Source organism: Sinohyriopsis cumingii, chromosome 19, assembly GCF_028554795.1.
Source record: "Sinohyriopsis cumingii isolate HCF-2022 chromosome 19, ASM2855479v2, whole genome shotgun sequence".
Lineage (NCBI taxonomy): Eukaryota > Metazoa > Mollusca > Bivalvia > Unionida > Unionidae > Sinohyriopsis > Sinohyriopsis cumingii.
The window spans coordinates 31,604,867-31,618,672 of NC_142979.1; the positions used below are offsets into that span (position 1 = coordinate 31,604,867).

General features: G+C 34.9%; 1 protein-coding gene across 2 annotated transcripts in view; it reads right to left on the bottom strand.

Annotated features, from left to right (window-relative positions):
• Positions 1 to 13,806, bottom strand: part of LOC149775383 (uncharacterized) — a 107,087-nt gene that overhangs the window by 89,600 nt on the left and 3,681 nt on the right. For both annotated transcript variants that reach the window (XM_089943456.1, XM_089943455.1), the window contains exon 2: positions 8,305 to 9,234. In XM_089943456.1, coding sequence (XP_089799582.1) covers positions 8,305 to 9,186 — 882 coding nt within the window. In that variant the 5' untranslated portion in view covers positions 9,187 to 9,234. The remainder of the gene's footprint in view (positions 1 to 8,304; positions 9,235 to 13,806) is intronic.

The following is a 13,806-nucleotide window of genomic DNA, read 5'->3' on the forward strand; positions in this document are numbered from 1 at the left end:
AAAATCAATACCATGATTTTCGAGATGTCATTTAAAAGTTTTTTTTTTTAATGGTGGCTATATTTGATGGTGAATCAACATCATTTGTAAAAAAAATTGATAGGCCTTTATGCCCTGATGTTCTGTGGCAAGTTGAAAACTGGTATTGCAGTTTCTGAGAAGCTAAAAATGGCAATTACCGACAGACACTAGACAGGCGCCAGATGAAGCATAGGTCACACAAAGATCTATAACCCAAGTTCACTTAGCCAGGTAAGCTGAAAATGCAGGAAAGTAGGTCACAGCAATCCAGTTCTTGGCACATGGCACAAATTCAACTTTTTCCTCATCCTTTTTCCCCCAAGGCAAGCTAAATTTGTACATGATCAGGCAAATATCTAAATGTGTGAGTGTGTGTGTGTGATATGGATTTTTAACGTAGCTTTAACAATATTTCAGTCATATTGCTACAATGTCTGCAGTGCGGCAGTTTATAGTAATGCCAGCACTGGGGCATCATGCCACAGACATGTAGCATGATGTTCCACCCAGTCACATTATCCTGACACCAGGCCGACCAGTCCTAACACTAACCTCTTAATGCTGAGCACCAAGCAAGGTAGCTGTTAGTACCATTTTTGTAAGTGTTTGGTATGACTTGGCCAGGGATCGAACCCATGACCTCCCGCATCCGAAGCGGACGCTCTAACCACTAAGCCACCAGAGCAGTCAATATCTTAATGTAGATCCATAGGATTTGAAGAAGAAAAAAATGAAATTACCTAGCAGCTATCTTCCTTTCTCTGGCAATGTACACTTACTGTTGCATTAAATATGTGCAAATGTTTAGTGCATATACTTCTATTAAGGTGAAAACTTAATTAGTCAAGTAAAAACTGGAAGTTCTTAAACCAGTGGGCCAGTAAGCTTACTTGCAAAATTCTGAAAACTTCCAGTGGCATAATAATATCATGTAATTATTCAATTCACAACATTTTACATAAAAAATGATTGACTACTCTCCAATACAACTGATGATGAACACAACTTAACAATTCATTTACAGCAATGACTTTGTGGGAAAGCCTGCCAGTAGCTTCTCGTGGGTCGGTGGTTCTTCCCCGGGTTTTCCAGGGTTCTTCCTCCACCAGTTATACTGGCCGCCATGTATAGCCTATCTTGTGCTGAAAAATGGCGTTAAACCCTAGAACAACAACAACAGCAATGACTTTAAAAACAGCAATCTCTTTAACATGAAAGTGCAGGGGACATCTCTTCTAACATCAAAAGTCCAGTCTGAAGAATACTGCAGACCACATTTTGAACAGTGCATGATGATCTGAAACTGAAAGTCCAAGAATGAACTTCATAAAGACGTCACCAGTGGAGCACTAACTATTCCATGATGTGTGATCAACAATTAATATCATGACAACAAACCAAAGCAGGGTTCATACACCTTTGGTGTGACAAAATTCAAGGACTTTTCAAAGACTTTATCCAATTTTTTCAAGGATCTCGATGCCCACTGCACTTTAGGTATATTTATCAATGGCCATTTTAAGGATTAGTGAGAATGTTGTAATTTCCTGACAAAGGGGCTCCCTGATATTTGCGCAATAAGCTTGAGACTTTATAATAGAGAATTAAAAAAAAAAAAACCTTAGGAGAATAACAACACTTTATTGAAATAGGTTAGCTCTCACAGAAAAATACCATGATAAATCTTCTGTAGTCTTAATGCAACATACGAATGTTTTTCCTTTGGCAGGTGTGAATGCAACCTCCTGAATATTCGGTAGCGATTGCCAAAGCCCGCCTTCTCTCTCTGACACACTTCACAAAAACACATCGGCCAATCTCGTACATAACTATCTGCATAATTGGTGCATACCTGAAGTTGTCTGTGGCAGACAGAATCAATTTCTGAAACAACTTTGACCCATGATGATATGCATTCACGAGGCATCTAAAAATTGTCATCTGCGAAAGTATGCCATGTGTCACATCTAATTTTTCATATTTGCTGTCGCATAATCGCTCATCAAAATTTTATAGATACATTTACACATAGATGTATGAACATTGTGTAGAAATCAGCCTTTATGTTAACAGGCATACGGCCATAATTTACTCGTAAAGTTTGGTCGCTACACTGAAAGTCAATAACAGACTTCCACCAGACTTCCGAATTTTAGATGCCAAATCAGAAGCTGGATGTACAATAAAAACAAATTGTGACCAATTTTGTTTATATTTTCATTATCTTTTGTTTTGAGAGTTTGAACAGCCGATTCACCATTACTTAAAGTACAAAGATGTACCACTGCCGCAGAAAATAAATCAACGAAGAAGAATGATTGTTGGAAAAGATTAACACACTTTTTAATACTCTCTATAATCAGGTCCACACGCAATTATACATATCTGATTGGACAAGTGTTGTAAACCACCCAATAGCAAAGTTTTATTTTGATTGCATGAAGTAATGATATGAACAAAACTTTTGTACATTTGTTTGTTGATTTATGTTATATTTTTCAAGGAAAAAGGCTTTTTTCATGTACTTTTCAAAGCAAAAATGATTTTCAAGTACTTTTCAAGGATGAATCAAAATTCAAGTACTTTTCAAGGTACCGTGCAAACCCTGCAAAGTAATGCATATCTGCAAATCCTATTATTTTTTGTTTTATCTAATCAATCTCATACCCAGAAATTCTCCCCTCCACCATTTCCAAACATAATACCAAGGTGACTTTTTAAAACAGATGTACAGACACTAAGAGGTGCAAAATCGACAACATCACACACAGAATACTGAACTAACCAAATTATTATTTTAGTAGGTGGAAATGAGGCCAGTGATGGAAGGTCACTAAATCAGATTTTGAAAGTTTACTGTATACTGCTAGGTATTGCAGTCCAGATACATGTAAAATAAATTAAATCAGGACTACCTCCTGGTGTGGACACCAGGGTGAAAAAAATCAAGGATCTGATAACTGACCTACAATACAAGTCTTTCTTTCTTCAGAACCAGGATGTCAACCTAAGTCTCTACCACAGAGATAAAATTCATTTAAGTAAAAAAGGAACCTCTCAGCTGTTGAGAAATATTAACATGCATGCCCCCATTTTCAGGCACTATAATGAAGAGTACTGTCTCTACTGTGGAGAAACTGGGCACATGACACAGGTATGCCATCATGGCAAACAGATTGAGTGCCTGAGATGACATAAATCTGGACACAAACAAAGACTGTCAATCAATGTATTATACACACTAGGAAGCTGGCAAAGAGGAGAATGCCAATGCTTCATTTACAAGAAATCTAAATGAACCTAATGAGACTCTTGTCTCTAACTATTCAGTGGACACTATTTTAAATGAAAAAGTTAATGGATTTTCTAGATCTGTATGTGACTTTGAAGACACTAATACATGTATATATGAAAATTTAAATATAGAAATAGGATGTCAGAATGATAAAAGTAGTATGGAGACAATCTCATTGAGTACCCCAATGCATGATGTCATATATATAATTGATATGAAACTAAATACAAAAGGTTTTAAAATAGGTCACTTAAATGTACAAGGTATAGTGGGGAAAACAGACCAAATTAAGTTAATGATGTCTTCCAAGGAAAAACATATATATGTGATTTAGGACTCACTGAAACCAAATTAAATGTTAACCACAATGATAATCCGTTTCACTGTGAAGGCTACAATAAACCATTATGCAGGGACAAATAGACAGCAGGGGGAGATCTTGTTGTAAACATTAGGGAAGATGTAAATGGTATAATGGTACCAATTGCGCAAGTCCAGGTGGGTGGAGCTTAAGGTGTAGAGAACATTGTATTTAGAAGTAAACAACAAAACTAGCTGTGATAAGTGCATTATGTAAGAGTTGTACTTTCTGTTTGGCTTTAAAAAAAGTTGTGCCTCCTGGCAACATGTGAGAATATATTAATTCCTATCTAGATGATATTTTGTATTTTTTATGATTTTTTTAAAATGTGGTACACGTTTTGAAACTGTCTGCTGTGACTAGATAACTCATACTCCTGTCTAGTTCCAGCAGAGTTATCTCTCTTAAATGCAATGGAGTACCTGGTTTTGTCCTTGTCAAATTGACAATCCAACACTGCTCTCTAGAAAAGTGCGTGACATGCACGCTAAAGTAGGATAGAAAATATATTTCCCCAAATATTAGCATTAAGGTCTATGGAAAAACAACTGGTACCAGATACCTAAAGGGAAGAATAGCCTCGCAGTGTATCCACAGAAACACATACATGTGGGCGGCATTTATGAACTTTACTAGTTTGATGTAGGAAAACAAATGGGTGCTGAACAGTTTTGTTCAAATACTGAAAGTCCTTTCAGAATAAAATGTATGAATTCTTCAGAAAAGAGCACAAGTTGGCTTTGGATGGAGGCTTTTGATAACTATAGCTATGGCAGATATAGACTTGTGTTGCCTTATGCCTTTATGTCTTTGCTGTTAGCTCCTAGATTGGAATCCAAACAACAAAATAAGTTATGTAAACATAATACTGTTTATTTTGGCCAAATATTGACTATTTTACCTGTAAAAGATGAAAAATCATGTGTACAAAAACAGCTATCTTGTTCTTGTAAGGCATGCAATAAACCAGGATAGAGAACACTCTAAGTATACTTGTAAATAGATAACTTGTACCATGAAGGATGTTCTGGTATGAGTAATTTTAGGTAATTTATTAAAGATATGGTATTCCTTCCCACTATGATTTTAACTGTATTGCTCTAACTGTCCATTTTTGTACACTTTCCTGCCTTGAAATTGTTCATGCACCTTGGAAAGTACATCGAGTAAACAATGAAATCCAAGCTAATTGGCTTACTACTGGAATCCAAGATGCTACGAAAACACAAGACTAATTCAAGGCTATGGGAAACCATGCACAATATAAAGTATGGAGAAATAAAATAACAAGTATGATTAAAAAAGCTAAAAAAACTTATTATTAATCCAGGGATCGTCCTGGGCTTCGCCAATGTCGCAAATTGCGATTTTTTTTCCTTATTGGCGACAAAAATATCCCATCTGGCGATCTTGTTGGCGACATACTTTTGGTTATTTAATTTGTACATACAATCATGGATTTGGACTGAATAAATTTAAAGCCAGAACGAAAGGAAGCCACAAACTTGACTAAGCAATGCATTGGAATCAATCTGTTACACAAACAATCCTTTGTTCTTATTGACAACCCTATCTTTACAGTGCATTGTTACATCATAATCTGCTTATGCTGACATCTGGGCTGAGTACTGTATGCTGCGATACAGTCAATCATGCTACCGCACTATACCTACAACTGACCGACTTCTGAAGACGCGAATAGAACAGATACAATTAATTGTATGGCTAATCCTTCTGTTTTTTTTATACATATACCAATACAGTAGTTTTGCTGAACCTTCATAGAAAACTGATAACCTTTGAAGTACCGACTACTGTGTATAAATACAAAGCAAATGGAAAAAATCTCAGTCACAATTACATCTGTCGCCAGTGCAGCATTTTACTCATTGATCTTTTCCTTTTGCCATCAGTCCCGTGTTGCGGCTGCAGAGACTTAAACTCCGCAACAAGAAATAGCAAAAAAAAAAACCAGTTTTGCATAATTAATAATAATTATTTATTTCTCAAAATACAGGAGTGAAAGAATCCCTAAATTGGGTGTGAATTTACGCTTATATATACGGTCCAAAATTGCCAGGTATTGACTCGTGTAAGTTTCATTCGTGAGAATGGAGATCCTATTTTTCTTGTCGACAAAATTTATACAGCATTCAGTGATCATTCTTGGGATTTAGGAAGCAGTTCTCTACAAGCTTTGTGAAGCTAGCCATAAAGCGGGGGGGGGGGGGGCTGCTGAGAGACTACTGGTGTCACCTGTCAGCACTGAGGACTGTGAACGTGGATTCAGTAAGATGAACCTCATAAAAACTGACATCAGAAATAAGCTCTGCATCTCATCCCTCGAGAATTTAATGAGAATCAGCAAGTACAGATGTGAAAAATTAGACTTTGAAACTGCATTCAACAAGTGGGCAGCCCTAAAATCGCGACGGATCTTCATGTAACACTTTGTAACATTTTGTTAATGCTTGTTGTAATTAAAGTATTAACTATTCCATCTTTTGTAATTTTCATTGCCTGTTACATTAATAGACTAAATTAACACTTGGAAAAATGTACACTACTTTTTTTGGCGACACTTTTTGAAAATTGGCGACAAAATATTGAGGTTGGTGATAGCTTTTTAAAAGCCAGGACCATCCCTGTTAATCATTGCTTGAAAACAAAATAAAGCAACACAAACTCCAGTTGGAAAGTCTTCAATGAACTCACTGGAGGAACACACTAAGATCTCACAAATAAAATTAACTCACTTCTGGTAAATGACTCCATAGTCACTGATGACACTGACAAAGCAAATGTTTCACCAACATTACCACAAAAGTTAAAAGAACCAGTGATAGAAAATGACTTGAATGAACTGAAAAAGTTCTGCAGCAGCAAAATCTCTATGGAGGTATGTTTCTCAATCCCACCAGTATCAAAAAACTTTGTTAAAAAATGTATGTGAACTTGATACCAAGAAAGCTACAGGACTTGATCAGATTGGTCCACAACTCATTAAATCTTCTGCCTCTGCTATTGTAGATAGCATAACATTCATAATCAATTTAAGTATTGCAACCTCATCAGTGCCCAAAATACGGAAAGCTGCAGAAGTAACTCCTATTCACAAATCTGGTTCTAAGGATTATGCTGATAACTACCAGCCAATCTCAGTACATGTACTACCAAACTTGTCAAAATTGATTGAAAAACATGACCATGACTCATTCATGTCATATTTAACCAAACATTTGCTGTTACACCCTAATCAATCAGGCTTTAGACAGAAACATTCCTGTGAGACTGCCTTGATCTCCCTAATTGATAACTGGCTTCAAGCACTTGATCAAGGTAGAATAATAGGATCTGTATTTGTAGATTTCAGGAAACCTTTTGAGACGGTGGATCATGAAATCCTTTTGAAGAAACTGAAAATCTACCAATGTGATGAAAGAACAGTTAGATGGTTTACTTCATACTTAAGTTAGAGAACACAAACATATTTATATAAATAATGTTCTGTCTGAACCTGGAAGAATTAGATATGGAGAACCACAAAGCTCAATTCTAGGTCCATTATTATTCATTTTATTTATTTATGACCTACCACTTTTACTAAAAGACTCAATATCATCTACAGATCTCTGTGCAGATGACACATTGTCAGACATCCAAAACACAAAGCATGAACTAAAAATTTCTTTACACAGCGCCCTAAACAAACTGGAAAACTGGTGCACATGCAATGGCATGGTGGAAAATACTGGTAAAACTAAAATATTACTTATCTCAACACGGCAAAAAAGGACAAATGTTGACAGAGATGGACTATGTCTGACATGGAAGGATACAAATCTGCAAATGGTCTGTCATGATAGACTACTTGTTGTTGTGGTAGATAATAACCTATCATGGACTGAACATATCAGTAAAGAAAAGTCAATTCAAGTTTATGGCTTCTCAGTAGGATAAGACATTTTCTCCCTGAAAGGCACAGAAAACTATTTTATAAGTTACATACGACCCTATTTAGACTACTTAACACAGTATGGGTTAATTCAAATGATAAAAATATAGCAAAGCTGGCACATCTTCAAAAAAGAGCATTTGGGCTAATATCAATCCAGAAAGAAAGCAAGGAAAATTTAACTGGTAAGTTAAAAATATTACCTATTAAAGACCGAATCTGTTTAAGAAAAGCCAAATTAATGTACAGGATATCCAATAATAGTGCTCCTGAATATTTACAATCACTATTCCAGTATAGGCTACCTGGTAATACCCCCCACCTGCGATCCATGTCTAACAAACAGTATAAAATTCCCAAAACAAATAAGGAAATTTAAAAAAGTTTCCAATACTTTGAAACTTTGCTCTGGAATAGTATTCCAGTTGAGATTAGAAATGCCCACTATGTTTCCTTCTTCCAAACCCAATATATCCTGTGGCTTCAGAGATGCATCTAAAATAAATAAGTTCCTTTGTATGAGGGCCTCAAGGTAGAACTAATTGTGTTACCCTCTTTAAATAAGGTCAATACATGTATTATAAACTGAAAGAGGGGGTTGGTACATTTCTTCCTTGAATTTTCAGTTTCTAATGAGAATAGATCCTGAGCAGAAAAGTCAACTAATCTTACCTCTAGTTGTTTCTGCCATGTATATCCAGCAATGGTGTGGTAGTTGATAGCTTCACCATTGGGCATAACAAGAATGGCTCCCTTTTTAGACATTTGTGAGTCAACTGTTTGTCCTCGAAGGCAAAATCCCTTCAGTTCAGCTATTCCTGGACTCTGTAAAATGGCAAAAAATACAACTTCTCGCATAATTTTGTAGTTTCCCAAAGCACTACATCTGTCAGCATTATAGTCGTCTTTCATGCACTCTATTTTCATGTCGTGATCCTGTCCTGTACTTTTGATGATAATTTCTTCATTACCAAGATTGATTCTGTCAATATATTTCTTACTAACTAAAGTGTTATATGAATTACTCAATTTTAATTTGTCAATTTCTTGACAAGATATTCCACTATATATTCCAAGGTCCTCTAACTCAGATTTCACTTGAAAAAGCATATCATCAGGTTCCATTGCTGTTTTCCAATTTGATGGATATAATTCTTGTATCAAGTTCCTCAGCCGTAGGAGTCGATCTTCTTCCAAGATATCATTCTTAGCATTCTCCAGGACTCGCTGTCCAGCATTTTTCTTTATGTCAGGTTGTGAATTTTTCATCATCTGATTGTGTGCCTGATGAAGACTTGAATTCAGGGCTTCCTCAAGATGTTTTTTCAAATTGATGCCTACTGGTGGGCTTGGAATTCTGTGATCATGCTCTGGAACGATTTTGGTTGTCCTTGTCAAAGTCTGATCGAGTTTATATGAAGGTAGCTTAGGAAGCAGCCTTCCATCTCCAACTTGTTCATAAGAAATGTAAATCCCGAAGATACATATCACAAGTAACAAAAAGACAAGCCCAGATTTGGTGGAACGGCGTAATCGAGGCAAGCGAAAAGCCATGACTTGTACCAGACTAACCTTATTTCATGGTAGAAAATAACAGTGATTCTGAAAAAATGAAAGATGAAAAATAAATATTTAATAAAGTTAGGTCAGGAATCATTCAGTTATTTTGAAAACAAATTTAAATAAAAACAATGGATACTTGAAGAAATTTGTTTTCGAAAGCAGAAACATGTCTCCCATACCCCCCACAATGAAATGTCAGACCCAAATACCTGACAGAAAGAAGGGAAAAATCCTGCAATGTTATTGAAATGGAATTTTGCTGTAAGTGTAAAATAAATAGTACACTTTGTACATTAAAGGGAAGGCATTATGTTACAAAGATATTTAAAGTGGGCTAAGCCTTACCTGATTTTGGTTCTGATGACCGTAAACCAGATTTCATTTCCAAGGTCACTAGTTGATATTTGTGAAAACGGAGTGGATACTAATTTGTGTGTAAGAGGCCTTAGAAAACTACTTGTGATGGCAAATGATCTCAACTTTTGATGTTGATAACAGTGTCGTGGGAAACAATACTAGTTACAGTCAAACCTGTCAACAAAGGCTGCATTAGGGACCATTTACAGTAGATCAGACCTTTACTAAAGATGTAGTTTATATCAAGGTTAAAAATCATACATGAGAAGGAACTTATGTTTTTTAGAAGCAAGTGTCCTGTATCTGGAGGTGTTTTATGCAGATGATTTGTAATGTAATTATGTGGATGAATCAAGATATCTTACATGCTAAGTAAATCCAAACCCCCACCCCAACCTGCAATGCATAAACACCTGCTGAGTACAATAAAATGTCATCTTGTAATGCTGAAAATTTGCTCAAAAACATAAAAGAATGATTAGGACTTGGGACCCCTAAGTTGATCCAGTTTGGTTAAACCATACTAGAGACATCTTGCTTATGAGCTGATGCCTTTTACTGGTTTATAATCTGATTCATTTTCTAAACACAAAGTATCTGTGACACTGAAAATTACCAATTTTGGTCTTGCTTTTGCTCAAAAGATTATTTTAAGATACCTTGCAGTGCAAGTATGATGGATGACATAAGAATGAGATATTATCTATCATCTGTATCATTTTGTATCAAGTTATTTCAATGAAATTCTAATCAGTCCTAGAAGCACAGACCAGCTTTGGCTGAAGGTGCAAAATTGGATATTAAACAGCAACCGGATGGCATCATTTTGAAACTAATTCTATGTTTGTAAAAACATATTCTCAAGCCTACCTATTCTTGATGTACATCACAAATCTGGCTCATCTGACTAAATCCCTATGTGCAAGGATAAGACCAGGGACCAATGCCAGCTGCGTATCTAAATTCACACTAAGTTATTAAATACATGTACTAACATAATTTACAAGTCAATAGCACACAGCTATAAAGTTATGCCTAAGATGTAATAAAATTCCTTAAGCTATGCAATACTGAGGGCAAGAATAACAACAAACTAAATGTGTGTTGATACTATTGACTACTGATGTCACCTGTTCATTAAAATGTGCAATTTTGCTGCATTGCATACAAATCTATCAGGAATACATTGTATAGTTTAGACACTTATCAGTATATGGTAATAGCCATATGTAGCCATGAAATTCAAAATGACCATGACACAGGGCTGTGTTATTACACATGGATTTACAAGACATCAAATATTAGATTTGATCTGGAAATAATCTGTATGTATGCCAAAAGTACCCTTCAACGTAAAGTTACTCGAGACGCAAGAAGCACTGGTAAGTGTCTAAAATGTATACCGATATATTGTGGACATATCTATCTGCAAACCATTCCTCAATTTTACAAATAGGTGATATAGCAATACAGTAGAACCTATCTTGAAAGACCACCTCTCATAACAGGTCACAATGCTATACAAGTATAATCAATCAATTTGCACATTGAGAATGTGGTCTTTCACGACAGGTTTTACTGTAATCAGTCCTCAGTATCAATACAGATCTGGGGGTCTGTTTTATCAGACAAATGTTTACAAATGCGTCAAAACCCATTTCATATATTTTGCAATGAGAATATTAAATACAAGATGAGGTCAATATCCATTCATGGGTTTCAGTTAAAACAATTATTTGCCAAGTTTGAATACGTGTTTCTTACCACTTAGCAAAACTCCTAGTGTCTGGCTAGCATGTTATAGTCAGTCAAAAGGTCAGTCCCATCCATCATACCTGGCATATATGACAAAGCTGAAGGCCTGTAATCAATGCATTCAAACACGATTAAATTAAATTGTTACATTTCCATGTGATTCTTATTGTGAAGAAATCACTTTCCAGAGAATTATTTTTGGTGCCTGTATTAAAGTTAACAGGTAACACAATTTTCACCTTCTTATGTATAAAGGAATGTTAATAGTCATCCCAAGCTTGAAGACACCTATATGTATTTGATTCTTTGTTTAATCCCAACACCCTGAAAATGCCATTTAATTAACTTCAGATGACTGAGTTCATACTTTTCAATGCAATTTGCTGCAATGGGGCAGTGTTGATGGGATGTCATTCCCAGAGACCAAAAGTGACATTTGACAGCTGTTACCAATGACAAATATTTTTTGGTACATAAAATCCTTCATTGCTGAACATCTTGTGAGATATTCTTGTCCAAACCAGCAATCCTACATTACCTCTATGTAATCTCTAACACCAACATCCAAACTATATTTAAAACTAACAAAATCAAGAACTAAAGCACTGAAAAAGTCATTTACATGTACAGATTCATTATCCATAATTTCAGATACATCTGTAGGAACATTTCACTCTGCTCTACGATTTTAAATATTTATTGCACATTTTTGGTTATATAACTTTAACAAAAACAATCTCAACAATTTGCATTTTTCATATGTTGAAATAGCCTTCTTTCTCAGTTACTTTCGCAAGGCTAATAGTTCGATTATAATGTGAGTTAAGAAAGTTATAACACAAGTTCGATAAGAAAATTATAACAAGAATTCGATACATCAGCTGAATATTTTAAAACAGAAAAGTTTTTTTTTAAAAATGGAACAGTATTTTAATGTATTCAGAGGAACTTAACAAAGCAATACTTACATTAGCTATCATAACGATAAATGACTGTAATTAATGCAGATGGAATATTTATTCCTATTTGGGTGTAAATATTGTACAATATTCAGATTAATTAACATACCAAATGATGTGTTTTTTTAATTTTCTTTTTGACTTTTAAAATATGAAGTATCAGACGGTACATGCAATAACTTTCAGCATGAATTTTCTTTGCTTATGCTGACATGTAATAACTCTCAAATTTGCTGGGGTCTGTAGACAACATTTCTGATTGCCACTAGCAAATTCATCTAGAACAACCTTCTTATAATTAGTTTAATTCTGTTTAACTTTCCTTGCATCAAATATGTAAGTTTTAAAGTTCCAATTATTTCACAGATTCCTTCATATTACTTTGGTTTGCCTTTTAAATCAATAGTGATCCACGTGACCAGATGTAAAATTGCAAACAGTATGATTTGAAAAAGAGACTGCTTGTAAGAACATACTCTACAAGTCAATAATAAATGAATACTCACAAATATTCATATTTGTTGTCTTTATCTATCAGTCACTCTTTCTAACTTAGCATCATTTTATACTCGTTTTTAACCAGAAGTATGATCATGTAATATACATATGCGAACACATTCATTCAAGGATATACATACCCATGCACCAGATGAAAGGAGACATACATACATACATACATACATACAGGCAGATAGGTGAGAGCCACAAATGTCCTACACATGCAGAGTGTGTCTAACATCGATATTTCTCCAAATTGTATACTCTAAAATTTCCAACCGTTCAAGGAAATAAAATTAAAATAATCATCAAGGAGACTTGTATGTGCACTTGTCTGTTCAAGCTAGTTGCCATTTGTGCATTTTGAAAAAAATATTTCATGAAAAATATAATGAACATTAATAGAAAAGCAACAGTCTAAATCAATAATAAAAGAACCTTAAGAAGTTAGAATTTTTTATCGTTGTCATTCATCCTCCATTAACTGCTATGATTGAAGCTGGACAAAATAAACATATTTTCATTATTCTTCAAGTGAGATAAATTGCAAGAACTTTTTATGCAGAGATCCACTTTTGCACAATCAAATAATACAAACTAGAGCATAAGGTAGTAATGGAAAGATAATGAAGTTCTGAAATGGGCAGATAATATTTATTTGAAAGCTGGGAGCAGTACAAGTTAGTGAAAAAAATAAAAGATGTAAAAATAATTGATCAACTATTGACAGAATTTCTTTTAAAGATTGTGAGATATCGATCCTGTTTGCATAATGTGTGCGGTCTGTCACATTTTCTTGATCAACATTTGCCATCTTAATTGACTGAACTATCCAGAAGTGAGTTGCACCGATATGCCCTCTGGTGTTTTCAAGGGGAGATACTAACCGTGAAACCCCCTATAGCATCTGCTGTTCTTTTTAAGTCAAAATGCAAAAATTACACTGCATATGAATGTGATAGTTTTTAAACTGTTACGTTTTAGGTTCTTTAAAACAGTAACAAGAAATGAGTGAATACAACAAGCTTTGTCAAATTTAACA